The 27,967-nt window shown below is 48.8% G+C and overlaps 1 protein-coding gene across 1 annotated transcript in view; it reads left to right on the plus strand.

The window, feature by feature from the left end:
* Window positions 1-27,967, plus strand: part of ADAM12 (ADAM metallopeptidase domain 12) — a 275,334-nt gene that overhangs the window by 224,226 nt on the left and 23,141 nt on the right. The window contains exons 11-16 of the mRNA XM_023515635.1: window positions 4,273-4,450; window positions 8,869-8,958; window positions 10,644-10,839; window positions 22,928-23,036; window positions 23,136-23,334; window positions 25,391-25,468. Coding sequence (XP_023371403.1) covers window positions 4,273-4,450; window positions 8,869-8,958; window positions 10,644-10,839; window positions 22,928-23,036; window positions 23,136-23,334; window positions 25,391-25,468 — 850 coding nt within the window. The remainder of the gene's footprint in view (window positions 1-4,272; window positions 4,451-8,868; window positions 8,959-10,643; window positions 10,840-22,927; window positions 23,037-23,135; window positions 23,335-25,390; window positions 25,469-27,967) is intronic.

The raw sequence follows: 27,967 nt of genomic DNA on the forward strand, positions 1-27,967 counted from the left end.
AAGGCAGATAACTCCCAACTTCCACTGTCAAGGCTGATAAATGGCTTAGTATGATTCACCCCAAGAATATAACACTGAGATGCACAATAGGCTCCTACAAGAAAAGGATTTTCTGACTGCAGATTTGTCAAAGTAAAAGTAACCCCTAATAATGTTTTACTTGGCAGCTTTGCGACGGCTAAATATGAAGCCATGGCTGCATTGACGGCAGGAAGCTGGAAGTGGCATTCCTCTTTTTTAAAGTGGTGTATGGGGGGGTTCCCCCAAATCACCAGCTGTCTATTTCATCTTCTTTTTATTTCCAACCTTGCATTCAGCAAGAGAAATTTGCCCTGAGTGTCCCTGGTAGTTAAATATTAGAGAAAAAGGCAAACGTGTCTGAAGAAGAGGTCACATCCAAGCAGGGGCCGTGGCCACCCCGCTGGGGCGTCTGAAATAAACTCTCTGCCCCTGAGCTGAAAGCAACCTTTTTTCTGGGCCCCAGGTAAGATTATTTTAACACTTTCTTGTGCCAAGGGAAAGTATGATGCCAAAGGCTTCTTTTCTGAATGAGCCCCCAATTTTATTATCTTGCCCGAATCTATCATTGCTGACTGTTAATCCAGCTAGCTTGTGTCATCGCATATTTGGGATAATTTATTAGACATATTAAGAAATATATTACGATGAACTTGCCAAAAGCTATGGAAGAAACTAAAGCTTGTCTTTTTAACTACAGAGCACGTGCCATATGAAATCTTTAATGTCACGAGCGCGACCCTATTCAATATTCTCTATAGGGATGCTCCCAGGAATAAAGCTATTACAAGGGAAAGACGAAATACAGGCAAGAGAAAGGCAAAATACCATTCTGTGGATTTTGAAGCTGGTGAAAGGGACACATCGCTCAGTTCAACTAGAACCTTCCCTGTACCTTAATTAGCTCACAGTATCAGGACTCATCAATTTAGTAGAACACCGAGATATTTGAAAGCTTGCTCCTGATTTGAATTTGGCTTTATACGATCGATACAGAATTTTTAGTGACTAAAAAACAGTCTGTGCAGTCCACGTGCTATGTGTGGGCTTTTCTTAGAAAATGAAACCACGGTGTAAAAAGAACTCTTTCTAAGGGAAGTACACAAAAGATGATGAGTCTACATTGCATTTCTTACTATTATGACAGAAGTAGGTGTGGATATGTTCATATATTGTTATTATAACAACATTTGAATTTGAGAACAAATTGCCTAGATTGTAATGAAAATTTAATTTTTTTTTTTTTTTTGAGACAGAGACTCAAGCTGTCCCCCTGGGTAGAGTGTGGTGGTGTGTTCTTTGGAGCTTCTGATCAGAGACGCAGGGGAGTGCTATGGCATCACAGCTCACAGCAACCTCTAACTCCTGGGCTCAAACAAATCTCTTGCCCCCGTCTCCCAAGTAGCTGGGACCACAGGCACCTGCCACAACACCCGGCTATTTTTTGGTTACAGCCATCATTGTTGTTTGGTGGGCCCGGGCTGGATTCAAACCTTCCACCTTAGGTGTATGTGGCTGGCGCCTTAGCCACTTGAGCCACAGGCACTGAGCCTGAAAATTTGAATTTTAAAAAAAGCATAAAAGACAAACTAACATTAGGAGAAATCATTACCATGTTGCCCTTAAAGCAGGTACTTAATAGGTATAGAAAAATATATCTATGTTTTTACCCAGTTACTTCTTTCAGGAATTTATACTTTTGTGGCTTGACTATGACAATACAGGTAGGAACAATAACTTTTGACAAAGACTTGGGCTGGAATTTTACTCCATAGACTCCATTTATGTGCATGACAAACAGTGCGCCAAGGGTCTGAGGTTTCTGAAGAGTGGAGTCTTATCGGGTCTTGGAGAATGGCTGGCTGGTGAGGCCATGGTGCGGAGGTTGGGCTTGTCCTATAAAGAAGGAGGTTGGCGAGGCCCAAGCAAGAGGCAGTGGGCTGGGTGCAAGTCTCGTGTGAATTACCTTGGGATCCTCTTCAGCTTTGAATGTTGTAACCCCTTAGAAAGTGTCACAAGTGAGGGAGCAGATAAACGAATAAACAGGGGTCTCTGAGTATACCTCCACGGGAGTGTGACTCTGCCATCGTGGAGCGTTTAAAGGCAAGTCGATACCTAGCAAGCAGGATGATGCACCTGGCCTTGCCCAGTGTCTTCCACCATCCTCTCCCCCAGGGGGCTGGATTGGAGTGATGACTATCCTGCCAGTGACAGCGGTGACCGTGTGGGGTCTCACGCCTTGCTTGTAGCCCATCGGCTCACCATTCATGCAAACCAGCTAACTGTTCTCTCCCTTCTTGAGCCATTAACCATTGGTGCCTGCTGTGCTCTTGGTATTGGGTAACTACTAAATACTTAGAATGCAGAAGGTATTCAAATACATATAGGTGAGGATGGCATTATAATCAGAGGAATCTAAAGCTTGTTACTATCAAATTTCCCTTGTCCCTTGAGATTTGAAATAATTTTAGATTATTTTAAACATTGGGAGGGCCAGGTTATCTATAATTTTTCAGTACTTTCTTAGTCCCATGTGTGAATTGACTGAGACTCACAACTAATCCTAGTGTCTTTCCCAATTAACTTTAATATCTTCTAGAAATCAGCTCTCTTCCAGAGTGAACTGGTAATAGTTTATCACGGCCCTGAGTTGCATATCATCAATCGGGAATGGTGTTGAGTCTCCTGGATCAGGTCTGGAGACACAGATGTGTCCCAGGAAAGCTTTCAGATATAGAAGTTCCAATCAGTACCTTGATGAAGTGTATTTCTTCACAAAGAAAAGAACTGCCATCAATTCCCTGTGTAACGTACCAATCTCGTCCATACAGCTCCTTTCTAAATTGGAAAAATTACAGTTTTTCTTGTGGACCACCATTTGAAGCTATTCAGCCTCATTCCGATAGCAGGAATAACCAACCTGTCTGCCAATGAAAGTTATAAAGATTTCAAAAGGAACTTTGTTAGAGCATTATAAGTAAGCCCTGGCTTACTGTCTTTGCATCCACAGAGCAGTGCTTTCATCTGAATATTAATTTATTTAGAGATTAGAATTATACTCCAGAGCTAGTCACCCGAGACTGATAGAAGGCACTTGGAGGGGATGGTGCAAGGTTATTGGTTTGGCCATGGAGATCACTGTGATCTCAAAATATGACCAAGCTCAAGCATCATGGTGGCTTGTCTGCCACCTTCAGGGTAACATAGCAGCTTGTCTCACTTTGGACAGTTGATTGAAATCCAGGCATAATGTCATCCTATGAACATCTCCACTGGGGGAGGACGGCCAGCCCCACTTCCTCATGAAGTGCTACAACCCGGGTTTGTGATCCCTGCTGCCTCAAAATGGGAACGTGCATTTGTAAAAACAGGGAGCAACACTGCTGTGCCGGCCATACGGCTGCCGCAGGGAGCATTCTGAGTTCTCAGGGCCTCACGGCTTCAGAGGATGCTTCCCTTCCACGTGGCTCTCCGGGGTCCACGCAGCAGGTGGCTTCCCTCCTGAGAGTGAGTCAGGAGCGGATGCACATTTGGTCCCCCATCTCCTGACCATGGAATGCCCTGACCGTAGCTCGCAGAAGGGGAAGGAAAGGACTTGAAGAAGGACTTCCTGTCTAATGCCATCAACGGAAAGTGACCGACATCACTTTGCTCATGTTCCCGCATCAAGAATTAGTCACGCGACCCACCCCAGAGTGCAGGGGCTGAGCAGCCCCCGTAGACCGTGAAAGGGGAGAGTCACTTTGCTGGGACTTGGCTGCCTCTGCCGCACGCCCACATGGTCCTGGCATGTAGAGCAAGACACGCATTTCCCCAGCACCCCCAGCCTCCTGTGACAGTGCCGGGGAGGCAGGGATTTAACCCAGATCCGAGTGCCATAGTGGCCGGCCCTGACCTCCAGAGGAACCACGTGTCCCTGGAAGGCTGGACTGTGTAAGTACAGTCATTTGTGTTCTTCTAGCCTTTGTCCTTTCCAGTAAAGGTGATGCTATGCATTTCCGTGACAAGCTACAGATCCTAAGAATTCACATTCTCTTGTGCCACTTTGCCCAGAACTACTAATAGCGTCTGTAATGACACTGTCTTAACTGGTTGACCTGGAAACCATCCAAAGATCATTTGTGTTTTGGTAAAGCACCTCTTCATCGGGGTGCTGGCGTCACTGGGTGTAGCAAAGGTGTCTCCCTCCGCACTGCGTGTCCGAGCCCTGGTGCTCTCTGCGCCCTGACCTGGTGTCTGGCCTCTCCCTCGCAGGTACCCCTTCCCCATGGTGTTCAGCAGCTGCAGCAGGAAGGACCTGGAGAGCAGCCTGGAGAAGGGGATGGGGATGTGCCTCTTCAACCTGCCGGAGCTCAAGCAGTCCTTCGGGGGCCAGAAGTGCGGCAATGGATACGTGGAGGAAGGAGAGGGGTGCGACTGTGGGGAGCCCGAGGTGAGAGCCGAGTCCAGGCCTCGTGAGGACCTGGAAGAAAGTGCTGGAAACTCAGGAGGGAGGGCGGGGGGCTCCTCCTGGGTGGCCACCTCGAGTGAGCCCCACAGGCTAGGCTGGCTTTCTGGAATTTGAACCAATGCATGGAATAAGTTGCTCCACTTACTTTAAAAAGATAAAAAAAAAATCTCTGTTGAAAGGTGCAGCGTGCTTGGCAAGATGAGGATAAGAACAATCAAAAAGCATTTAGCTTCAAGTTGGGCGGAGGAGGAAGCCTTGGAATTCTAGCTTCACACAGCTAATAAGCACACTTTCTTTCTCTCCGTGAGGCTTGCCACTAAAGGGGAATTTGAATGAGCAGCCTTCATTTCTAACCAAGAGCTTCCTCCCTGTGGAAATGCTGCCTCTGTATGCAGAACGCCTCGGAGGCGGCTGCCTCTGAGCCTGCAGCTATCAGAAGCAATAAGCCAAAACAGCCAGGTGTTCAACCAGCACAGGACGGATTTAACCCTCTTTACCACCCAGTATCAGGAAATGTTCTTGTTCCTATTGGGCCCAAGACAAAGTTAATCAACATAAAAATTGTAACAGCCGCTTTTTAATCTCTGCATAATCTCGTGAAGGAAAGAGAGAGGACCCAGTGAAATCTAGTAAAACAAGAGCCCTCTCCAAGTTGGGAGGAGGTTGTGTTTAGAATAAATCAGAGTGAGTAGTTTGTAGAGCAGACAGTCTACGTGTGGGATTCCCTCCCTAAGGGCTTATGCAAGCTGAAATGGTAGACAAGTTCAAGGCGGGTTTAGCTAAATTTGCAGGTGGGCTTCATGAGGGCTTAGGAAGAGCTCATCTTAGAAGGCTGATCTGGAAGAGGGATTCTAGGGTGGGAGCAAAACTGTGCTGAGGCTCTAGAGCCGCGGTTCTCAAGCTTCCTGATGCCCCAGCCCTTTAATACAGTTCCTGTGGGTCACGACCCACAGGTTGAGAACCGCTGCTCTAGAGCACCTAGTGTATTCCTGTGTTCATCCAAAAAACAAGTGGTTAATAGAACCTTCATCATATCTCCATCTCCGAGTCCCTGAGGTTTTCCAGGCCTGCAGGAATGATCTCAATCTGACAGTCTCTGCAGAATGCTGGGGTCTCTCACTATTGGGTGGGGTGAAGGGGGTGTAGAGGTGGATTTATCACACTTACCTGTGATGATGACATTGTCTGCAGCGGTGTTTAACTCTGCTCACAGTGAGCAGGGAAGGGTTTCTGTAGGGGTGAGTTCTAATTTATAGGATTATAGAAACGCTTTTTAAGATGAGTGGAGGAACACTTCAAAGCATCATGGAATGGGGTGTGCCAAAGGGAGATTCCTCAGAACCCTTGCTAATGACTTATAGGAAAAAAGAAATTAGTTTAAATTACTCATATTTCTCAGGAGAGGCCACATTGATTTATAGTGGTTTGTCTTTGGTTTGAACTCTTTATAATTGTTTGTTAATCTAAATAAATTTGACAGCTCTTCGTGGAACCATGAGCTCTCAGGTTGGGAGAGACTCCATTAGCTGTCATTCGTTCCATGTAGAGTCACCACCAGCAGCATCGGTGCCACCATCACCATGACCTCTGCTAATGTTACCACAGTCACCAAATCCACAGTCATCACCATCCCCACCACCATCACCACGACCTCTGCTAATGTTACCACAGTTGCCATCTCCACAGTCATCACCATCCCCACCACCATCACCACGACCTCTGCTAATGTTATCACAGTCACCAAATCTACAGTCATCACCATCCCCACCACCATCACCACGACCTCTGCTAATGTTACCACAGTCACCAAATCCACAGTCATCACCATCCCCACCACCATCACTCCCCCACCCCCACTACAATTACTCCCACCCTCACCACCACCTCACCACTGTCATAACCTCCACCATTCCCATAGCTACCATCACCACTTCTGCCATCACCACCATGACCATCAGCCACATCACCACCAGCATCAATGTCAACAAATGCTTGAATACCTAAAATTTGCCAGCCACTCGTTCTGACCCTCTCTCTTTTTTCTCTCTGAGGGAGTCACGCAGCTTTGACAAAGCACCTACTGCCTCTCCAGGTAGCTCCTTGCATCCTAGGGTAGCCTTGAGTGTTATAAATGCCTCCCTAGGTAGGGCCGGCTTTGTAATTCCCAGCTTTGTCTGTGGTTAAAGTCCTCATTTCCTAGGATAAGTTCTTAATGTTTGAAGAGAAGTTTTATTCTCCTCATCTAAAGTTCTTCCAAGAAACTTTTCAAAGTCACAGGCACGCATTTTCTCTTTCTTTCTTTCTTTTAACAACTCTTAATCTAAAGAATGGACAACACTTTTGTGTTACCACTTTTTAGTTTTTTATTTTTTACTGTTCAAGGTTCCAACTCATATTGTATCTGGCTCTTCTGGCAGCCCATTTCGCACGTCCAGTCTGCTTTGAGCAGGACTCCTAGTCATGCCTGTTACCCTGGGGTCTTTCTGCCCCTGACTAGAGCTCAGGCCCTGGAGACACTGGCCAAGCCTTTGCATCACACTGGCTCATGCCCATGTGCTGGCCCACAGAGGGACTCATCACGTCTGAGGACAGTGCATGAAGGACATCAGAACAGCCTCAGTCAGCACCCCACAGGCTCCAGCTTCTCCTCCCTCACCCCTAGAAATCATCTCCATTCTTTTCAAGAAGGTGCATTATAGTTTCATCCCAGTTCATTGTGGTTAAGAATTCACATCTACTAACTACAACATAAGAGTGACGATTAGAGCTTTGCAGAGAGTTCTCCAATAGTTTTATTATTCTTTCTTCTTTGGAGACTTAATATTCATTGGCTCTGCCAGGTTTCTGTATAGAGGACTAAAATAATAAATGTATCAACAGATGAAGAATTTGTCTCTTCTAAGAAATATGGCACCTCAGAAGAAATAGATTCTGGGTAATTTAAAGGCAAGTGATTGCTGAAGGCTCCCTGGACAGGGCACTGAATTTATGTCAACGTCAACCCATCCTGACAACCCACTCACTTTTCTAGCTAACAGGATTGGGAAAGCTGCCATATCTCTTTGTTTAAAGTCCATAGGATGCCAGTGGTTTGCAAATACCTTTTAAACTTTGTTATCTTCCTCACATTATCAATCCCCTTTGAAGTCAAAGCCATTCAGCCTGGCAGCATTTCCATCTGAGCTGCTGCTTCTATCATTTGCTGATTTGAAGGAGACAGGGAGTTGCTTCTTAAAGAAATTTAGGACCCAGATATAGGATGTCTGATTTCACATAGATTTACAAGGAAATCTTCCATTCAGCAAACGTGTCATTAGTAGAGCCACTTAGACCAAAAGGGGCATGGCAAATGGCTCTGCATTTCACGGCATTGACAAAAAATGCAATTAATGGGTTCTTTTAAAAAAACAAACTCAACAAGTTCCTGAATTTCTTAGAATTCATAAGTCTGTGAGTTCTAAGCGCTTGCTATCATGAAAGTTGTAGCTCTGACTTCTGGTTGGTAGCTTTATCTCATTGTATATATCACACATTCAGATGTTTAGAAAGACCTCAAACAAGTCTAAAACTTAATGAGTCTGGAACAATAGAAGCAAATGTTAAACAGTGAAGGAGAACGTGGTCGATGGAGGTTTACACAGGATGCAGTTCAGTATCTGTGTTTGTCATAAATCTTCTGGATAATTGATAAAATTTTACTAATTATGTTTATGATGCAAATGATAAAACTATTCAAAAAAATGATTTTCAGGAGCAAAGTAGTATACTGTTAAATAAATATATGATTAGCTTCACCCTAGTCAGCAGTATATAAGTTTTTCGGAGTACATCTTGTATTGAATAAAATAAATGACTTTAGTAAATGAAGCAGTATTAAAAACTCTATGAACCATTCCATCTTTCCATAATTACTGTTGCTTCTAAAATGTGTAAACCCCCAAAGTTAGTAGAATGCTGTAAAGTACATGGACTTTTTCTAGATCAAGAGGGTTCGTTTTTGAAGAGTAAAGATTTTATGCATCTATGTATATTTTGGGATAAGTAATTTCAAAGTACTCCGGAGACCCAGATGCAATCCATCGCACTGAGTCCGTCTGCAGAGCCCCGCAATGCTGGGGACTGGAGGAACCTGGACCTCCCTGGCCAGGCAGCTTTCTGTCCCGGCTCCTGTGCCTTTCACAAAGACGCTCGCAAGCTGCTGACTTTCCCAGTGGCTCCTAGGCACTTGACGGAAACCTTGCTTTCTTGCAGATGAAGGTAGTCCTTAGGCAGGCGTCCAGCCCAGGAGCTGGGCCCTCCTGGTCTCTCCCCCCTTTTGCGGTCATGTAAGGTAAGACATTTGCATGCAGAGAGTAGGTGCTCTGTGAGACCTTGTCAGAAGGATCCCATTCCTCCCCCAGGAATGCACGAATCCCTGCTGCAACGCCACCACCTGTACCCTGAAGCCGGACGCCGTGTGCGCACATGGGCTGTGCTGCGAAGACTGTCGGGTGAGTTCTTGGCAGGGAACTTGACCCCAAAGTCTCTGAAAGGTTTGCGAGGTTAAAGTCCAACGCAGGGCAAGCTGGACTGCACGGTGATTTCACAGCGCTCATGGCTGCAGAAACCATCACCCCTCCTCACACAAGTTGGTCTATTCACCTCTTATTTTTTATCTCCCAATCTTCAGGTGAAATGCACACTTTAATTGCTAGTCATCTGTGGAAAATTACGTATTTATGGGCTGAAAACTCCCTGGACCATAAAACTCTTGCTCAACATTGCGTGTGCCATTTCTGCTATCAGAGGCAGGAGTGGTCCTCCCATGCTAACAACAACAGCAGCGTGTATGGTCCCCAGCCCCTCACTCGGCCTCGTCCCAGTGATGATCCAGCAGCGCCTGCCTGCTGGGCTGAGAACCCGTGAGGCTGGGTCCAGGCTTCTGTGTAAACAACTCCTCAGTCTGAATGTCCTCCTAGCAGAAGGTGCCGGCCACCCAGCCCAGCCAGGAGTGGCAGTTTTCGGCTTTTGCCATTTCTGCTGCTGTGACTACATTTGTCCATTGTTTGCCCCGTTGCTCAGGGCTGATATCTGTCAGAGTAGAAGGCTGCGCTTTTGCTGCAAAGGTTCCAAGGGTAGGGTTGTATTTCTTTTTAATTAAGAAACTGATCTTGGCATTCTGCGTATAGGAAACTCCCTCTTAGCTGCCTCGCACACGCACGGTGTTTAGAAGAACGTTATAGCATGTATGTTCAGCTGCAGAGAACCCTTCACCCCCTTCCCAATGGTGATTAACTTCTAGGGAGGGTTACAAGCAGCAGGCACTCCCTGGTACCCAGCAACTGGTGGGAGAAGGTGACCAGCAGGGGGTTGTGGGAAGGAGCGAAGGCAGGCTGTGCTTATGAGCAGAGGATGCCAGCAGAGGAAGGGAGGCAGGACGTGTGGTGATGCCTGCGTGTGCTCCACTTTTATGTACAGCTTTTAAACAGTTCCTTCCAACTCCAGAAGTCGGCAGGGGTCTTACCTCATTCCCTTACAGAGTACGCAGGGAGCCAAGCACAGCACTTGGGGTAGGCCCTGGCCAAGCAGCCTCAGACAAACCACGCTGAGCCTTAATTTCTTCAACCACAAAAAAGCTGAAATGTTGGTCAGGTGGCTTCTAGCATCTTCTACCTCCTTGTTCTTCCTTAGTTCTTCCCATAAGTGCTAAAGAGAAGGTTCTAGTTCTGTGATTTGATGACAAAGTATAATTTCTATTGTGATTGTGCCCTCAAAGTTGTTTTTATTAACTTGCCCACACTTGCTAACACTTTTAAGCACCAATTTCATCTTAGAACAACTGATGGTGTTGATAACCAGAGACCCTTTCTTTAAGAATCAGCCAGGCCAGCCACCAGTGCTCCCCTTCATCCAAGGTGACAGGTGCCAGGGACCAGCCCCTCTGCTCCTCAGAAACCCTGTATGTTGCATGACACTGAAAGGGGCTTCCCTTTGTTGGTCTCCCCCTCTTAGACTGGAAAGGTGAACCTCAGAGCCTAGAATGAGAATCTGATTATTTAGTGAGCCCTCTCTACCGTAAAAGGGACTTCCTTTGAGATCTTCACCCCTTTGGGCAAAACCTCCATCCCCCAGGTGCTGCTAAGAGCTGCCCCTCCCTTTCCCCGAGCCCGTGCTATGAGCAGCCCTCTCCTTCCAGCTGAAGCCAGCAGGAACGGCGTGTAGGGCCTCCAGCAATTCCTGTGACCTGCCGGAGTTCTGCACGGGGACCAGTCCTCACTGCCCAGCCAGCGTGTACCTGCATGATGGCCATCCGTGTCAGGGAGTAGACGGCTACTGCTACAACGGCATCTGCCAGACCCACGAGCAGCAGTGCGTCACGCTCTGGGGACCAGGTATGTGGCTGCTGACTGCTGTGCTCTGAGAAGCGCTGGCAGACTGAGCAGTGGGACCGGGGAGCACGTTCACCCTGGGGGGCACCGTCTGTGGCATCCAGAGCATGCAGTTAGGAATGATGGGCTGGGTGCCCGGAGGGGCTGTGCACAAGTTGGGCCGTGCTGGGCCATGCTGCCTGGAGCCTGCCTTGCAGAGTTTGGTGCAGTCTAATGAAAGGTCTGAGCCTCTGCTGTGTGCCCATGGGGTGACGGAGGTGGGGGATCAGCCGTGACACTGCCCTCAGAGAGCGTGGCATGTAGTTGAAGAGTCAGTTGGGGGCGGAACTTCCCACCAACACTCAAGTGTGATGATACTCCTTTGTGCTCAGACGATGTCCCCAACCAAGGACTGAGGGTGCCAGAAAGTCACTGCAGCTGAGGGTTCCGTGGGGAAGGCCCCCGACTGCAGTTGACTCGTGGGGAGGTCTGTGGTCGGGAAGGACTGGGTACAGCCGGCAGCTCTCAGACAAGGAGGCACGTGGCAGGGTCCCTCCACCAGGCCGTGCTGGGCACCTGGCACGTTTTGTCTCTTCCGCCTCCAACACCTTCCACGCTGAGGTAGGGAAAGCAAGTACAGTCTTATAAAAGGTGAGGCTAAAACTCTGAGTCCATAGTCAGTTTCCTAAGGTCACCAGGCTGGGGCTGAAGCCAGGTCACTGTCACTCAGTCCCCATGAGCACCTCTCACAGTGCACAGTCACACCAGGAGTGAGGTCTCAAACTAAAGTTCCCCCAAGCTCTAAAATTAGGCAGAAATTTAGATGCAAAAGGGGGAAGAACCAGCCCCCTGTGGATACCTCTCCCCCATGTCAGACCCACACCCAGAGCCACTGGGATCTGACACCTATCTCCAGCTCCCAGGATTCCGGCTATGAATCCTATGGAGAGAGTCTTCCAAGAGTGTGGGTCCACCCCACCTAATTATTCTCCCTCTTTCCCTTGGGGCCACATGGCCCAGGCCTTTGCTTGGTCCCTCCCCCCACTGGCTGCAGTGCTCCCTCAGTCCTGGCCAGAGACCCCAGTTCTGCATGGCTGCTGTGCTGAGCCAGGCCCAGGCTGAGAGCCAGGTGAGCTCAGGCAGGGTCTCCGGGGAGGGATCTCTGAGTGGGACCTTTGCCAGACTTTTGTTGCAAGGTTTTGGTTTTAGGAGTGAGGAGGGAAGTAAACTAGAGCAGAGAATGACAACTGAACCCAAATGTGATGGGAAAGTGTCAGCCAAGGACGGGATGGGCGTTTCTTGGGACTGGGCCTTCCTGGGGAGCCCACCACCCCTGTCAGCCACACATATATGGCCTCTGCACTGGGAGCTTGCTGAAGGGAAGGGGGAGGTAGCCCGGCATTGTGAGGAGCCCGGCCTGGTGAGGAGGGCTAGGCAACTGCGTCTGCCTGCCCCTCTGAGGAGCCCTTCCACTGCTCCTGGGATTCTCAGCTGATGTGGCCAGGTGCGGGGAGGGGCTTTGAGGCCCTCTCAGCAGAGGGGGAGCGGGGGACTCTGCTGAAATGACAGACACTAAGTAGGCACTCACTGCACACATGTTACGTGTTGCTGTACAGGCTCGATATGGTTTGGTGACTTCAGACGCCTTTTAGCCAAGTGAGGTCGCTTTGGGACTGTGGCTACTGCTGCAGCCAGATCTTCATGCTTTAATGCATCCCTGGTGGCTGTCCCCTTCCCAGCCCTCTCCAAAGTCAGTAATCTCCCCTTCTCGAGTTACAGGGGCCTTTAAGATGCTCCTTTCCAAGGAGCATTCCCGGCCAGAGCACACACAGCACTCTGAGCTTTGGGACTGAGACGTGTTCTTTAATGCCCTGCTGTATTATAACATCTGGCCCCATTTCCAGAGTGAGGTCAGATGGAACTTGGCAGTTCAGTCTGAGCCACCGGCACCGTGTGACTCAGCTGGCTGTGTGCCTCTGATTCATGGTGACCAGGCTGGTATTTATTATCTCATCGGACTAGACCTCAAGCTGCCTGGCCAGAGGGAGAGCAAGAGCCCCAGACAGGCAGACAGACTGACAGCCTGACCCGCAGACTCAGCTTTCTGTAACTGAAAGCCACAGGAAGTTACCTGCTTTGAACTCTCGTAATCCTTGTGACTGAGAGTGCAGGGGAGGCCTGACTCCTGGGAGCTGCGTCCCCTTCCTGAGGAGGGGGCTTCCCTGGGTGCTCCCCGCTCAGCTCTTCCTTCTCTCTTCTACCGCCCCCATCCCCAGTAATAGGAGAGGCCTCTGCCTGGGAGGGGGGGTTGTCACAAGGGACACAGTGCAGGCAGCACTAAATCCCCCATGGCATCAGGACTGTTGGGAACACATGTGCTTTGGGGAAATGGGCTTCCCTTCGGGGGGACTACTCAGAGTCCCTGGAAACCAGGTCCCTTGGGCTTGTGACTTCCTGGCTTGTGGCCTGCCGCTTTGAGCCCCTTCTCAGTCCCTCAGATCACCACACAAACTCCCCTGGGAGACAGAGGACACGGAGGGCCCCCACAGGCCTTGACCACCCCCTTGCAGGTGCAGACGCACATTCCCCTCTGTGCCCATGTGGCTGCTGAGTTTTCAGGTTTAAGGGGACTGTCTGGTCTCCTACATCTGCTGTAAAAAATTCCCACACACCTGGTGGCATGCAGCAATGCAGATTTATCATCTGACAGTTCTGGAAGTCGTAAATCCTAAATCTAGATGTGGACAGGGCCGCGTTGCTCCTGGAGGCTCCAGGGAGAATCCGTCCCCTTGCCGTTTCCAGCTTGCAGGGGCCGTTTGCCTCCCCTGGCTCCTGACGCCTTCCTCCCGCCTCAGATCCCTGTCTCTCTCTCCGGCTTCCGCTTCTGCAGCCACCTCTGCCTCTCTGACCCTGACCCTCCCGCTTCCTGCTTAGAAGCACCCGGGTGATTACATAGGACCCACCCACATCCTCCGGGATAACCTCCTTCCCATCTCAATACCCTTTGCATAATCACATCTTCGAAGTCCCTTTTGCTACGTAGGGCGATGTATTCACAGGTTAGGCTCTAGATTGGTCTGTGGACTTTTGTGGGGCGCCACAGGCGTTGAATAGACCACTTACTCTCTGGACAACCTTCACCCAGTAGCTCAACCTGGTTGTGCCTCATCTGAAAATGGAGATAGTAACCTCCCTTCCCCTGGGTGTACTGTCACCCTCCAACACAGCTTGTCATCTGTCCACAGAACATATCACAAGCAGCTCCATGCCAGGTGCACAGCACTGGGTACATGTAAACCCCACACAGTGCAACTGTATTCACAGATGCTCAGGCCACTGAGCAAGGTGCTCGAGTCCTCGGGGTTTGACAAAGGGCTGGGAGGGGACCGTGGGCCATGCGTGGTAGGGTAGAGGGGACCAGCCAGCTGGGAGCCTTCAGGGAGGGATATGTCCAGATACAGAATAGCATAGGTCAGGGCTCACAGGGACACTGGGGCACCAAGGGACATGCAGATGGTCCTGCTTGTGTGGAGCTTGGGCTGTGACTTGGAGAGCAGAGACTCTCAGCCGCCACCCGTTCCCTCCTTTATTAAGGATTCATTGACATGTGTAAGAGGTCAGCAGTAGAACCCCAATTCTACCAGAGTGACACACTTCCCACAGCCCCACACCCCTGCCTGGACCTGTGGCGGAGTCAGGATGTGACTCCATCTCAGTGTCCTGGGAAGGAAGCTTTGCCCCGGGCAGATGCAGTGCTGGGGGCAGACGTGACTTCCCGGGCGGCCCCAGCCAGACAGATGTGTGCCAGCTTGACAGCGTCTTCATGCTTTGTTCCCGTGTTGCCTCTGGATTCGCTTTCCGTGATTCAGAGACGGGAACTTGCTGTCAGGGACGCCATTGGCAATACAGTATTTGGTTTCCCAGTCCTGAGCAGATGCTCCCGGCTCCAGAGCACATTTGCCTGGGGTCATTGCAGGCTGCTGGGAAGCACAGGAACTCGGAGCCGTAGGAGTCACCGAGTTCTTACTCTGCCAGCTCTCGACATTTCCACCCAGTGACCTGGCTGAGTGGTTGAGTCATCCAGAATTCTCCGGTTACAGTCAGGATGTCCGTTATTCACCGTCTAGATCTGGCTACCCAAATGCTGACCGGATGAAGCCTTTCCTTCCAACCAGCTATTCCCTTTTGAAATGAGGCTTTTCTCAATCCAGCATTATATTTCAATAAAATAATCCTGCTTCCAAATCTCTCTACAAATAAAATGATAGAAAATTCAAAACATATGCCTGCAACTCCTAACTGGCAAAGTAATATACTTTCGGAATATCTTTGGGGTTTTTTGTTCATTTGTTTGTTTTTTTACTGTTACCATTGTTGATAGTATTCTTGTTGGCTGAGAGTCTAATTTTTTTCTCGCTGATTTTCTCCCACAATTCTTGAGTCTCACGACTTTATATATTGATGTCAAGCACGTTAACTGCTCTCGGCAGTTCAGACTGCGTGGCTGGCGTTCAGTTCTCTTTGTCCGGTTTGGTGTTAATGTCCACAAAGATTTTCTGTCAATATGACATGACCTTTATGCCTGCTGAAACACAGCTGGACATTTTTCTTTAGGCAGCAAATTTACTCCTGCCAATGTTGTTTGTCAGAACTGCTAGCATCGTTACTGAAAACATTCCTTGGCAATTAATCTTACCAATAACTACCCGTCCAAAGTCACAAACAATTTGCATCAGGAAAGTCCTGAAACATGTTAGTTTCGCGGGTTTTATCACTGTCTAGAATCCAGTGTCATCTGATTGACGCAGTGTGGGCTGGCCAGACAAGTTTTATGGGCTGGTGAATACTCAGTGTTTATCTGCAAGGCTAGTTTAAATGAGCTTGGTTTATGGTGACCCATGTGGGGCATTTACCAGCCACCTTCAGCTTCTGTGGCCACAGATGGGAAGAAAAGATATTTTTACAGAGAGTCGGTTTGTTTAGAAGTCAAGAAAGGCTCCCTTTCGTCCCATTGATGAGGAGGAAATGATAAAACTCACTCGTTGGACTTCATTCTCTGATGAATACAAAGGTTCTCTTAAAGAAGGGGGGAGAACAAAACGGCCTCCAGCTGTTTGTAAAAGTGCCTTTGTCTATGGATGTTAGTGACAGGGGTTAGGGAAATTAGTGACAGAGGGAGGGGCGATTTGATGCAACTGGAGAAGTTCATTTGCATAATGCAGTCATTTTAAAGTAAAAGATTAGATTGAGTAAATTGTGGGCATAATTCAAGATGCCATCATCTCTCTTTCACAAAACATAATGACATTGGGAACTTCCAAACTACAATTACAAATATAAGTTATATCACTCTGAAGACAAAACTGGTAATTAAAATCCATCACTCCCTACATAATTATAAAATACAGCATGATGTCAAAATTCCCTCTGAAAGGCTAAATTTTATCTTTTGATAATGGCAAAACATCTAAGTGTTCCATTATTAAGAACTGAAGACTTGAAATTGATGTATTATAATACAGCAGTAAGCAGTAATAAGAAAGCTGTTGTCATTCTTTCCAAGTGACATGAAATCTCTCATCTTCCTAAAGACTTAAAGACAGAGATTTTTAAGTGCAGCAACTCCGATGCAAATCTGTGCCTTTGCAATACCTTACGAGTGGATAGAAGTCATTTACACCTTTTAAATCACTGGCCATTCTGTCTCTGAGATAGATGGCAGATATCAGCTCACACACACACACACAAAGCCACTTGAGGCTCTTTGCTGGAGCCTTCCCTGCAGTCCTCGGTGGGATCAGCAGGTCTCAGGCAGACTCATGTGTGAGATTTGTGCTGCTGAAGCCACTTCCTTTAATGATGTGTTCTAATGCTAGAGCTGCTTCAGCTCCCAAGGGCAGCGCTGAACCCCCTTTTTGGTGTCACTGCTCATGGGTTTTTTTACTTTACCTAAGCATTGAGGGAATAGTGTTTCTCTTCCCAGGAAGTAAAATGTCTATCTTTTCATGATCTTACATAAGACAGCAGCAGAACACTTTATTGATATAAATAAATAAGTGAAAATCCAGAGACGCGAGAAAGATAAGCCCGGCCTGTGCTCATCTAGCCAAGCTGCTCCGTTCTGCAGAATCACAGGTGATGTCCTCAGGGGCAGGCATTGAAGATGGAAGAGCTTCCCCCAAGCCTCTTTGCCTTGCTCACTCTTGGGGCACACCTGCTGTGTTCAGGCCGGAGGTGCCATCCCTGCCCATAGGGTTCTTTATAATCAGGCAGGCACTTGGGAGGATCCCAAGACACAGCAAGTGTGGCAACTGGAGGGAGGAGAGGGGAGGAGAGCCAGCCCTGGCCTCCATGAGGAGGTGGTGGCCAAGGAGGGCCCTGAAGGACACAGCAGCCCTCAGCCAGCCGCAGGCAGGGCTGTGCTCCAGCCTCCTCCCACCTTGCCCTTTCACACTGGATTAAAGCCACAGTAAGCTCAGAAAGTGGGTGAAAGTTGCCGGTCCCTGAGTGCTTGAGGATGAGGAACGCAAAAGAGCTTATCCATCCAGGCCAACAGTGAGTCGCCATCATACTGTGTTCACTCTCCAAAGAAGAATGAGGAATGGACAGAGTAAGTGATACATTCAGGGCTCTGATTCCAGAGAGAGCCGTCTGTCCTGGCCCCATGCTCACGAGGCTGATGAAATAACCACATGCCTCTCATGCAAGCGTCAGTTTTCTTTGCCACATTGCAGGGGGCCACGTCACTGCCACGCCCTGTGGACAGCATGCCCTGGCCATATGTCAACAAGAGTTTGACACAGCATCTTCTCTCTTGCAGATTTTAAGTAAAAGCTCAAATGAATAAAACTCTTAGAAAAAGGCCATCCATTATTGCTCTCCTGGTAGGAGACAGAAAGTTAACCTTTAGAACCCTGGTTCATCCTTTCCACTGGACAAATTAATAGCATCATGAAGTCAGTTTTACTGGCCAAACTTCACTGAGCTTTATTTCTGTAGGAACTAACATTTCCAAATCCTTCAGAACTTTTCATTTCCACTCCTAAATCGGTAGAGATTCAACAAAAAGGCATAACTGTGTCCACCACTTCTGTCCATTTTCCTGCTCTTTGGAGGGAAACCCCACTGGGCATGCTCAGATTTGGGGGATGGAGTGTCAGCCAATTTAGTTCATCACCTGGGATGGGGGTTGCCGGTGTCCCAGCCTGGCTTTGGGAAAGGATTTGGTAGAGATGAAGCCAGGTCCAGGAGCAGGTGGGTCTCAGGAGAGCACATTGGTGATTCTGGATAGGGACAGATGGAGGGATGACAGGGACAGGGGTCTGGGGTCCACTGGGTGGTTCTAAGTGGGAGGCAGCACAGGGTCAGGGCTGGCTAGAGGGACTGTGGATTTGGACTTTAGATCCATGAGTCAAACCCAACTTTGTGATCTCCGGCAGGTTACTGTAACACTGAGCCTTAGTATCAAATCTGTGAGATGGGGATATGTGGGCCTTACAGGGAGACGGTGAGCATCAAAGATTCGGCATCCTGTACCCAGCACAAACCTAAGAGTTGGGGTGCCCAACAAATAGCACGTGGATGATTGGAAATGCACCGTTCACTTCAAGTCTTTGTTTGCGGAGAGCAGAGAGGAAATGCAGGAAGGTGGGTTTTGTTCCCACGGCTCAGGGGCGTGAAAAGGAGGCAAACTCAAGGTCTTTACTCGAGGTCTCCTGCTGCCTCTTTCAGAGTGGCGCCTGGGGCCAGCCCAGCTGAGAATCTGGAGCCCAGGTCACAGCAGGCCAGGAGGGTCCAGAGCCAGCCTGGACTCAGGGTGCACGCAGTGGGGGGCTCACTCACTGAAGGGAGGAGGAGGAGGGGGATGCAGGGAAGTTGAAATCCTTGAGCTGCAGTGATGGTTTTGATTTCTATGCAAAAGATGTGCAAAACCCACCAGGGTTTCAGATGAGATTCTCCTTCTCCCTCTTCATTCCCTGAGGTGTCCAGTTACTCAACACTCTCCACTAGTCCTCTGGATGTCTTGGCCCTGGGGACCAGAATCACAGCGGGAGCTGATACATGTGTGCTAAGCCTTCTCACATTCTCCCAGCCATGAAGCCTGGAAGCCAAACAGTCGTCCCCATGGTCACTGGGTTCCGTGCGGGCCTGCCATGTGGCAGCGCTCTGTGCACTGACTCAGTGAGCCTCACGGTACCACAGGATCAGCCCCTGTCCCCTTTAACGGAGGAGGAGACCCTCCTTGGGAGGAGACCCTCCCAAGGGCTTATGTAACAAGGTCCCGTTGCACATTGGGTGACACAGGTGTCACGATATTCCGAGTCCCAAGTCCTTGCTGTTCTACTGCAGTGTGGCCACTGAGGACAAAACTCAAACAGGAGCAAGCATTGCAAACAAGTTAGGACTCGACACACATTTGTTTTTCTTGGATCCCACATGTCCCCAGCTGGAAAACAGGACTCCCCACAGAGGCCAGCAGAAAGAACCAGGTATGAGTGACCTCAATCCCTCAGCCACAACTTCTGAATATCATGGTCCAGCTGGGAAGACCTTTTGGGTCCAGTCCACCTCTGTCCATGCTGGCTCATCAAGGTTGCCTGACAAAGGTGGGTTTCATAAAAGACAAGCATGTTCATCACACAATTAGTTCTTATTCCTAACTTGTGATATCATCCTATACTTTTGGTTATTCTGGTTTAAAAAAGCCTTGGAAGGATCACTTTGCTAAGCGGTAGAACGGGTGACTAGGTTGTGGAGGTTGTTCACACACACCAGAGGACAAATGGAGAAAGTGCCAGAAGAGGGCCACTCTGGCCTAAAAACAAGATTTCCAGGGACAGCATCACAACAGAATCTAAAGGTTGACATCAGAACAAGCCAGAAGTGCCATGGGGGTGTCGCAGAAAACAAAAAGACCTTGAGGCCAAAGAACAAACAAAGAATCTGAATAAAATGATGACATGATTTGGGAGAGGGAAAAGAAAGGCGGTGTTAATTAAACTGGTTTTCTTCACGATTTCTGGTCAAGTTTATTGACAGCGTGTTATAAGACTCCTGGCTGTGCCGTCCATGTTGCTAAAAATTCGCATGTTCAAATTGGCCATAAACATTTCTGTGGGTTTTACTTTGGGAAAATGGCAGCTTTCCTGAAATTCCCGGTGGCCTTCCACGTCCACAGTGCTTCAGAGTTACCGGTGCGCACCGAGGCTGCTCCGTACCCCTAGTGAGCTTAGGAGTCGTTGCACCTTACGCACTGCTGGTTTTCTAAGCCTCGCTATTTGGGGCAATCGAATTGTACACACACCCTGTCCTGGAAGCCTGTGCTTTCTGCATTTGGATTCCCAATGATCCTAGGTTGATTTTTTGCCTCCAAAATGCTTTTATACTTTTTTGAAGAGTGTTTCCACACCATCACTTGATTTCCTGTTATAATTTTATTCCCTTTCTTGGGCATTTCTATATCTGCCATACCCTGGCTTTGCCAGTGCACTTGCAGTGTCCTGGGTCCCTGCTGTGGTCTGTCCCTCCCTCTCATCTTTCCTCTCCTTGTCTTGCCCTGAGCACCCCAGCACAGGACCCTGGGCCTCCTCCAGTCCTCCTTCCACTGTCATGAGCTACTTGTGAGCTCACACATCTCAGACTGCTCAGAAATCTCTTTATGGATCCCTATAAGGATAACAAAGTTATTGATTAACATATTTAAATTGCAGCACGGTATATAGTTTTTTAAGTCGCCATAATCGCAGAAGAAAAATTACTAGTAAGGGTAGCAGAATCCATGTAACATAAAACCAGCATTGCGTTCAGGGACAGAGTATTATCAGCCCAATCCCCGAGCTCAGAATCCAGTAGACGCTTCTAGTGTTGCCTTGTCCTGGTCTCCTGAAGGACGGAAAGAAGGAACAAGGCCATTTCCTGCCTCACTGCACAGCCCTGCAGAGGGCAGCTGCAGCAGCCTGCCCCATCTCCACCAAATCTGGCGTCACTTGAGCTGTGGGGACCATTTGTCTTCTGCTCTCTGCCCCTAAGGCCCAGCCTGGGGAGGCCTTACTGACACTGGAGCAGTCTGGGGACCCTCAGCCAGCCTGCGACTCCAAGCAGTGCATTTAACCCCTGATGTCCTAGTTTTCTTGTCCATAAAATGGGATGAGACCCTCCCTGCAGGATCAAGTGACGGGAGATGTGGAGGTGTGTCCTCTTGGAGGTGTGTCCTGCCCGGCCTCCCTCCCTCTGTCTTTCCTTCCCAGCGCTCCCCGGCACTGGAATGCTCAGAAACATAGTCCTGTGTTAGTTGTCTGTTTCTCCTTGAAACTTTCAAGCGAGCAGGAGTTTTGTCCCCTTCGGTCACTGTCGTACCCCCCCGTGTCTGGAAAGCAGGAAGTGTTGAATATATGCGTGTGTGTGACTGAACTCTGAGACAGGGAGAAGGGGTGGCGGACGGATGGAAGAAAGGAAGGAGGGAGGGACGGGGAGAGTGAACACGGGGCAAGGACAGCCGGAGAGAGGAAAGGGAGAAGGGAAGAAGGGAGGGAGGGAGGGGTGGAAAGGTGGATGGATGGATGGTTAGGAGGAGGATAGCACCAGACAGGCAGTCCGTAAATACTGAGGGTTTATGCAAAAACACACAAACAACCGCTGTGTTGTTAGTGTTCTAGAAGCCTGTTTTTCCAAACTGCTTTGATCAATTAGATCTAAGTACTTTGATCAAAGTACTATCAAACAGGATTGAATTAAGTACAGGCGCAGATACCACACTGAGACTCACTCTCCCCATCCTTCCTCCCTCCAACAAGTAAATGAAAAAAGTAAGAGTGGAGAGTGTGGATGAACCGCACCCATAGCGGGCAGCAGCTGCGTGTGTCCGTGCTGCCATCACACTGCCAGCAAAGACGTGGCACGTCAGACAGAGTAACAGGAAAGTGCTACTGGAGAGCCAGAGACCTGTCTGTTTCCCTGATAGACCTTCGGGTCCAGTCTGGGCTAGTGCCCTTGAAAAGGAGGTTTAAGGAGGCTTCTCTGAGATGGCTTTTAATAAAAAGAGTGGGGAAGTGAGAGGTTCAGAGCTGGCTGGCTCATCACAGAGGCACAGGTTAAAGAACAGGGTGTTTTCAGTAATGGGGACGCCATCTGTTCCCTGGGAGGAGGGGAGCCCTGCCATCCTCTGATGGGCATCTTAAATATGTCCACTCTCCCCTGGGGAGGCAAATGGAGCCCTCTGGAGTTGGGTGCAGAGAAGAGCAGGAGTCAGAGCTGGGGTCTGGGGGGCTAACATCCTGGCGGTTGGAAGTGATGTGAGAGGAAGTGCCCAAATAGGACGCCCATGTAGGGAGAAAGAAGGCACAGTTGGTCCTAAGGAAGGTGGCACATTTTCCTGAGTGGCTCACAGTCTTCCGCAGATATCACCGTGCATGGGATTCAACAGCCCTCTAAGGCTGCAAACACAAGTATACACTCTCTCTTTCCACAGCTGAAAAATGTGCTAAAAATGGCCATTTCCTGAGCTGTCCAGCTGCCATGACCCTCTCTGCTGGGGACTGTCATGCTGTGCTCAGTGACCATCAGGGTTTCTGTCTCCACAGTCGCTGAGCACAACCTCTGCCTTGTGGGAATAGGCGTTAACTGAAGCCTGGGCTTGCCCTACAGGAGGCTTTGTGGGACTGAAGGTGTTGTATGGGGTCTCTGCCTCCCTCCTCTCTCTCTCTCACTTCATTAGTCATCATTACTCTCGGGAGCTCGCCCCACCCTGCATTTTCTCATTGGGATTGTGTGGGATGTTGAAGAGGGCAAGCTTCTTCTCTGCTGCCGGCCGACTCCTCTCTGCCCCGGGTCGGGTCTGTTCCCACGGCCAGGCCTCATCCCCAGCCAGGCTATATGTGCCATGGCCCCCACCTGCAGATCTCAAGGAGGGTAAGCTGTGATATGTGTACTTTGCCAGGACCCAGCCAGGAGAGGTGGCCATTGTGGACACTCCAGGCTTCCAGTGGCCGGCACCCCTCAGCTGAGACACTGAGCAGGGTTACTCAGAATACAGAACCCTAAAGCTCGTGCCGTTCACAGGGACACATGAAAACTGCCTGCAGGAGACATAGTTGCTCTTCTGCTTCTGTTCCAGGTGCTAAACCTGCGCCTGGGATCTGCTTCGAGAGAGTCAACTCTGCCGGTGACCCCTACGGAAACTGCGGCAAAGACTCCAAGAGCTCTTTCGCCAAGTGCGAGATGAGGTATGGAGTCTGCACCACTGTGGCTTCGACCTTTCCGCGTCGCCGAGTGTTCACTCCAAACCATTTCTCTTTGGAAACTGTTTCTTCTTACCCTTCCAGAGACGCTAAATGTGGGAAAATCCAGTGTCAAGGAGGTGCCAGCCGGCCTGTCATTGGTACCAATGCCGTTTCCATAGAAACAAACATCCCACTGCAGGAAGGAGGCCGGATTCTGTGCCGGGGAACCCACGTGTACTTGGGCGATGACATGCCGGACCCAGGGCTGGTCCTTGCGGGCACAAAGTGCGCAGAAGGAAAAGTAAGTCCTAAATATTCGCTTGCATCTTAAATGTAAGTCTGGAACAGGGCCCATCGGAAAACGTCCTGTTCAAGAACTGGGTTACCAGGTTGGTTGGTTTCCCTAACTCCCCTTCTCAGAACACTGTATCTGGACTCCACTTCTTTGCACCTAAAAGAAAAAGTCAATAAATCCTAGATCCTGGTCTGACCATTGAAATGCAGATTTGGGAAAACCAAGCTAGTCTTCTCAGCTGCATAGTGTTAATAAGTCATTTCTACACTCTGGGTGTCATGAGGGTTTCCAGCCAGGAAGTGCCTTTGGAAAGAAATGCAACAGCATGTTCTATTGGTTTGGGGTATGCGGCTTGGTTTTTAGCACAAAATTCTTGGGGGCTTGTCCTTGCCTGGACGGAATGGGAAGTTGGGTGTATTTTCAGAGGCCCTAGAGAGAAGAGGAAGGGGAAGAGACAGGATAAACGCTAAGCCAGGGAGAGTCCTTTCAGAGAAGAGGGGGAGAGGTAGATGAGAATACTTTGAGGTTTAGAAATATAGTCAATTTTTTTTAAAGAAACAAAGAATTTGAGATTTTCATGTTCTACCACACTGATTTTTTTTTTTTTTTTTACCAACCTTTCTCATCAGATAAAATGATAGCAAGTTAGTGAAATGTTTTAGGGGAAAGACGAATCAACCCCATTTTCAACGTGATCTTGAAATCTCTCAGTAAAATGGAGGTCGCAGAAAAGAAAAGAGCAACACAGGGAGAATCCTGAGGACACGGGGAGAATCTCCCCACACGCCCTCAGCAACAAAGGCTTTTCCTGGAGGAACTAGAACAGTACGAGAAAAGTCCTGGGCATTCTGGATGTCTCTGAGCCACATTAGCATACACGCCAGCTTTGACATTAGAATGACACCCATTTTTTAAACTGTAGCCTGAATAGCCAGGGCCAGGTGCCTCTGAACGCTGAGATTCCAAGGACTCAATTTGTCATTGAGTTTTTCCTCATGTACAAGGTGAGATGTGCTTTGTTTTTCCTCATGTGCAAGATGAGATGTGCTTTGATCTCCATTTCTAGCGAACACTAGCTCTCTGAGGGCTCGGGAGGACAGCAGCACCCACCTGCTTTTCTTGGGGTCCTGCCGTGTTCACTGTAATCCTGGGCAATCTCTTATCAGCTGGAATGTGATACTCCCCTTGGCCAGGATTCCCACCAACCTCTCAGAGCTTCAAGCATCAGCCTCTTTTTCAAAGGGTGTTCCTCTTGTCTCACATGAGTGGTTGGGGCAGAGAGTAACCTTGCCCGTAGGAAGGTTCTACTCAAAAAATATTCTGCCATCTAAACATCAGACTCTGCTTCCTTGGACTCTATTAATTTGTAACATCTTACGGGAGAAAAGGGGCCTGACCCTCTGAGTCTGGAGTACATTATGCCCCTTTGAAACAAGGCTGAGCTCCCTCAACCAGCCCGGGTGTCATTCTGCAAATCCCTGCCTCTGCAACAGCTTGATAAATACAAGGGGGCCGTCTGTTCTCCTCTGCCGGGCATCTCTGCCGACGGTTTACATCACTGATGATATTACTCGTCAGTCTGTATGTTGAAAACGTTCCCATATTTCAATATCTCCCTTAAAAGATGCTCAGCTCCTGGGTTCACGAAGTCCGTCAGTCCATGCAGACTGGAGTAAGGACTCATCCATCTCGCTGCCTCCTGAATCTCTTAATGGAGGGGAAGTGCCGTAATACATAGATTTGATTACAAGCTCTAAAGAAAAATCGTGAGAAAATCAGTTATAATTTCAGGCTCAACTGAAACCATATAAAATGCCATAAAGTACAAAAGAATTTAATAGTGTTGACATTGAACTTAGTCTTGGAAAGTGCTGAATTTGGAGTCAGACACTAGGATGTGTGTTTAAGTCCAATGAAAAATGCATCATTGTGCTGTATCTGTATTATCTGAGGGAAGATCTTCCCCAAGCCTTTCTTTGCTTTCTCTTTTTAATACCTGTATTGGGGGAGGGGGTTCCTGAAGTAGTATTAAGGTATTTGCTGTGTTTTCCTCTGTCTACAGATCTGCCTCAATCGCCGATGTCAGAATGTCAGCGTCTTTGGAGTTCACGAATGTGTGGTGCAGTGCCACGGCAGAGGGGTGAGTGCACTGAGCTGACTCTTTATAGCCAGCCTGTAACAAATTAAGCAATAAATCCCTCATTTGTAATAGTTTTTATAAGCCATGGCTTTTTATAAATAGAGCAGATAATATCTTCTCAATATTTTTTTCTAAACATTAATTTTCTTTGACCTTTTACACAACAAACACGGTTTTTGTTTAACAAGGAAAATCAGATTGAGCGGTCATTATCTTTTAAATTAACATGCTGCAGTTTTTAAAAAAGAATTTTCTTGTCGTCAAAGTAACTTTAAAATCAACCTTTCGTCGTGAAGCATTTCACATTAACATTTCAAACAACTCATCCCTCTTGCTGGCAACATTCAGAAGATGTGTCTGGACTGAAATTCTTCCAAAAGAAATTAAAACAGAGATGACAGGGCATACCAAACCCATGTTCTTAAAATCCCATACAATGGGTTTTAACTAACAAAAGCTGTTATTTTAGTTCAGAGAACCTTTAGGGGAGAAGAGGACTCTAATTGTTCAAAACAGAATTCATTTTTCCTGATGAGCTTAATTATTTCCAACGGAATCATATTCCTCTTGATTGCTCATGCGAGGAGTTCATTTGTTTTTATGAAATCTTTTCTATAGAAATCATGCTCCAAATTCTATTTTTAAAACTTTTAGACATGTGCCAATGATCCCTGCATAGAATGGAAAGGGTTTCCATCAAGTCCTCACCTGGATTTGTTGACTGTGAGTTTAGCTAACTCCCAATAGAAAAATCAAATCTTTTTGTCTTTGTTGGATCTAGCTTTCTTTCTAATGGCTGCTAAGAGGCAGTCTAGTGCAGCCCTATTATTTTACTGGCAAAGAAGCAAAGACCCGAGTTAGGGGCCTGGCACGTCCAAGGCCACATGCCTTTGCAGCAGGGCTAGGGCCCCGACTCTTCACCTTCTAAGACCCCTGGATCCTCATCCACACCCCCAAGGGGAAAGGCCCATTTCCTGGGCAGGTAGAGCAGCTAGCCACAACATGGTGACAAAGTAGCTTGGCTATAGTCCCTCCCTAATGGAACCAGGCTCACCAGGAGCATGTCTGGGTGGGTTGTCAGGGCCACAGCTTCTGTGTCACAAGCTGCAAAGAGGACACAAGGCTGCTCGCTGCAGGGACGGCCTCGCCGGGCAGGGGCACGCCTAGGGACTGGGGCAGCAGCAGCAGCACCTTTGAGGGGCAGGCACAGGCTCAACTTCTGCTTCCTAGCAGTACACTCACAGTGCACCAAAGGCTGTCTTGACCATCAGCCTTCTGATGTGAAACAAGGCGGGGCTGGTGGCTGATTCATTAGAATAAGCCGGTGGGCATGGAGAAGTATTCCAAGAGAGAAATATACTCCAGACATTTTATTTTCCCTTAAAGTATTAACGTGTGTATTTGGCACCGAGATTTTGGCGCAGGGCTGAGGTCTTTGGGGCCAGTTTGCTGAGTGGAGCTCTGTGCTGACTTCCTCCCACAGACCACCACAGGTGCTTCATCAGTGAGTTAGCCTGTCCTTTTAAGTGGAGGGGACCTGCAGCCACCCAGCAGCAGCCTGAGTACAGCGGCCTTCTCGGCTTTCCCCAGCCTTTGTGCCATCGCCCCGCCCATTCCTAATTTCTCAGACACTGGTTTTAGTGATTTGCCTTTCTTTATCCGGCATTCCCAGAGTATTCGAGCTAATGTTCTTGTCTGCTTATCCATATCCGATTGGTTCACGTACCAGTCCAGCAAATCACGTACGTGACAGGATGAGTCTGAGCTGACAGACAGGGGAACAGCCGCTGCCATCACTGGCCCTTGGTGCCCAGGTGGACAAGAACTCTTGGCTTCTCCATGGAGGACTCTCATCTCCAGGTTAAGCTATTCAGGGCCTAACAAGGGCAAACTCGCCCCCTTCCTGCTCTCTTGGCCTGCCAGAGCCATTCCCATATTTCACGAGGAAGAGAGCTCATTGTTGGCTTTGGCCATCGTGCATGGGGACGCCTGGGAAGGGCCACCGGGAAGCTGTGGGAAGGCAGTGGACACTTCACCAGGGAGATGTTGGAGCAGGCTTCAAGGAAGTGCTAGTGGAAATCCCGGTACTTCCCGGAGTGCCAGGAAGTACCTGCCCCACCCCGGCCTGCTGGGGGAGCCCAGGCACCCAGCCTCTCTGAGTCTGAAGGCGGCAGGGATGTCCCGAGAGGTTGTCAGGTCCCACGATGACCGAGGGCTCTCATTCCACATCCCTGAAGCAGGGTCCCTCCTCACTGCTGAGGGGCTTCTCATCAGTCAGATGGTGAGTTTCCTGGGTTTGGAGAGAAAGACAGGGAGACTAGGAAGAAGGAGGGCAAGAAGCCCCAGCTCTTCTCTTAGCGGCCACTAGCAGGCAGGTCATGTCATGGCCACACCTCAGGTCCAGTCTCCCCGTGTGGGCCCGGGCTCTGGGCTCATTCTCACGGTGACGCGCACTGAGCCGGGCTGTCGGTGCTGGGGCAGGGGTTCTGACCACAGTGC

Source organism: Otolemur garnettii, unplaced genomic scaffold, assembly GCF_000181295.1.
Source record: "Otolemur garnettii isolate 467f Iridium unplaced genomic scaffold, OtoGar3 scaffold00075, whole genome shotgun sequence".
Taxonomy (NCBI): Eukaryota; Metazoa; Chordata; class Mammalia; order Primates; family Galagidae; genus Otolemur; species Otolemur garnettii.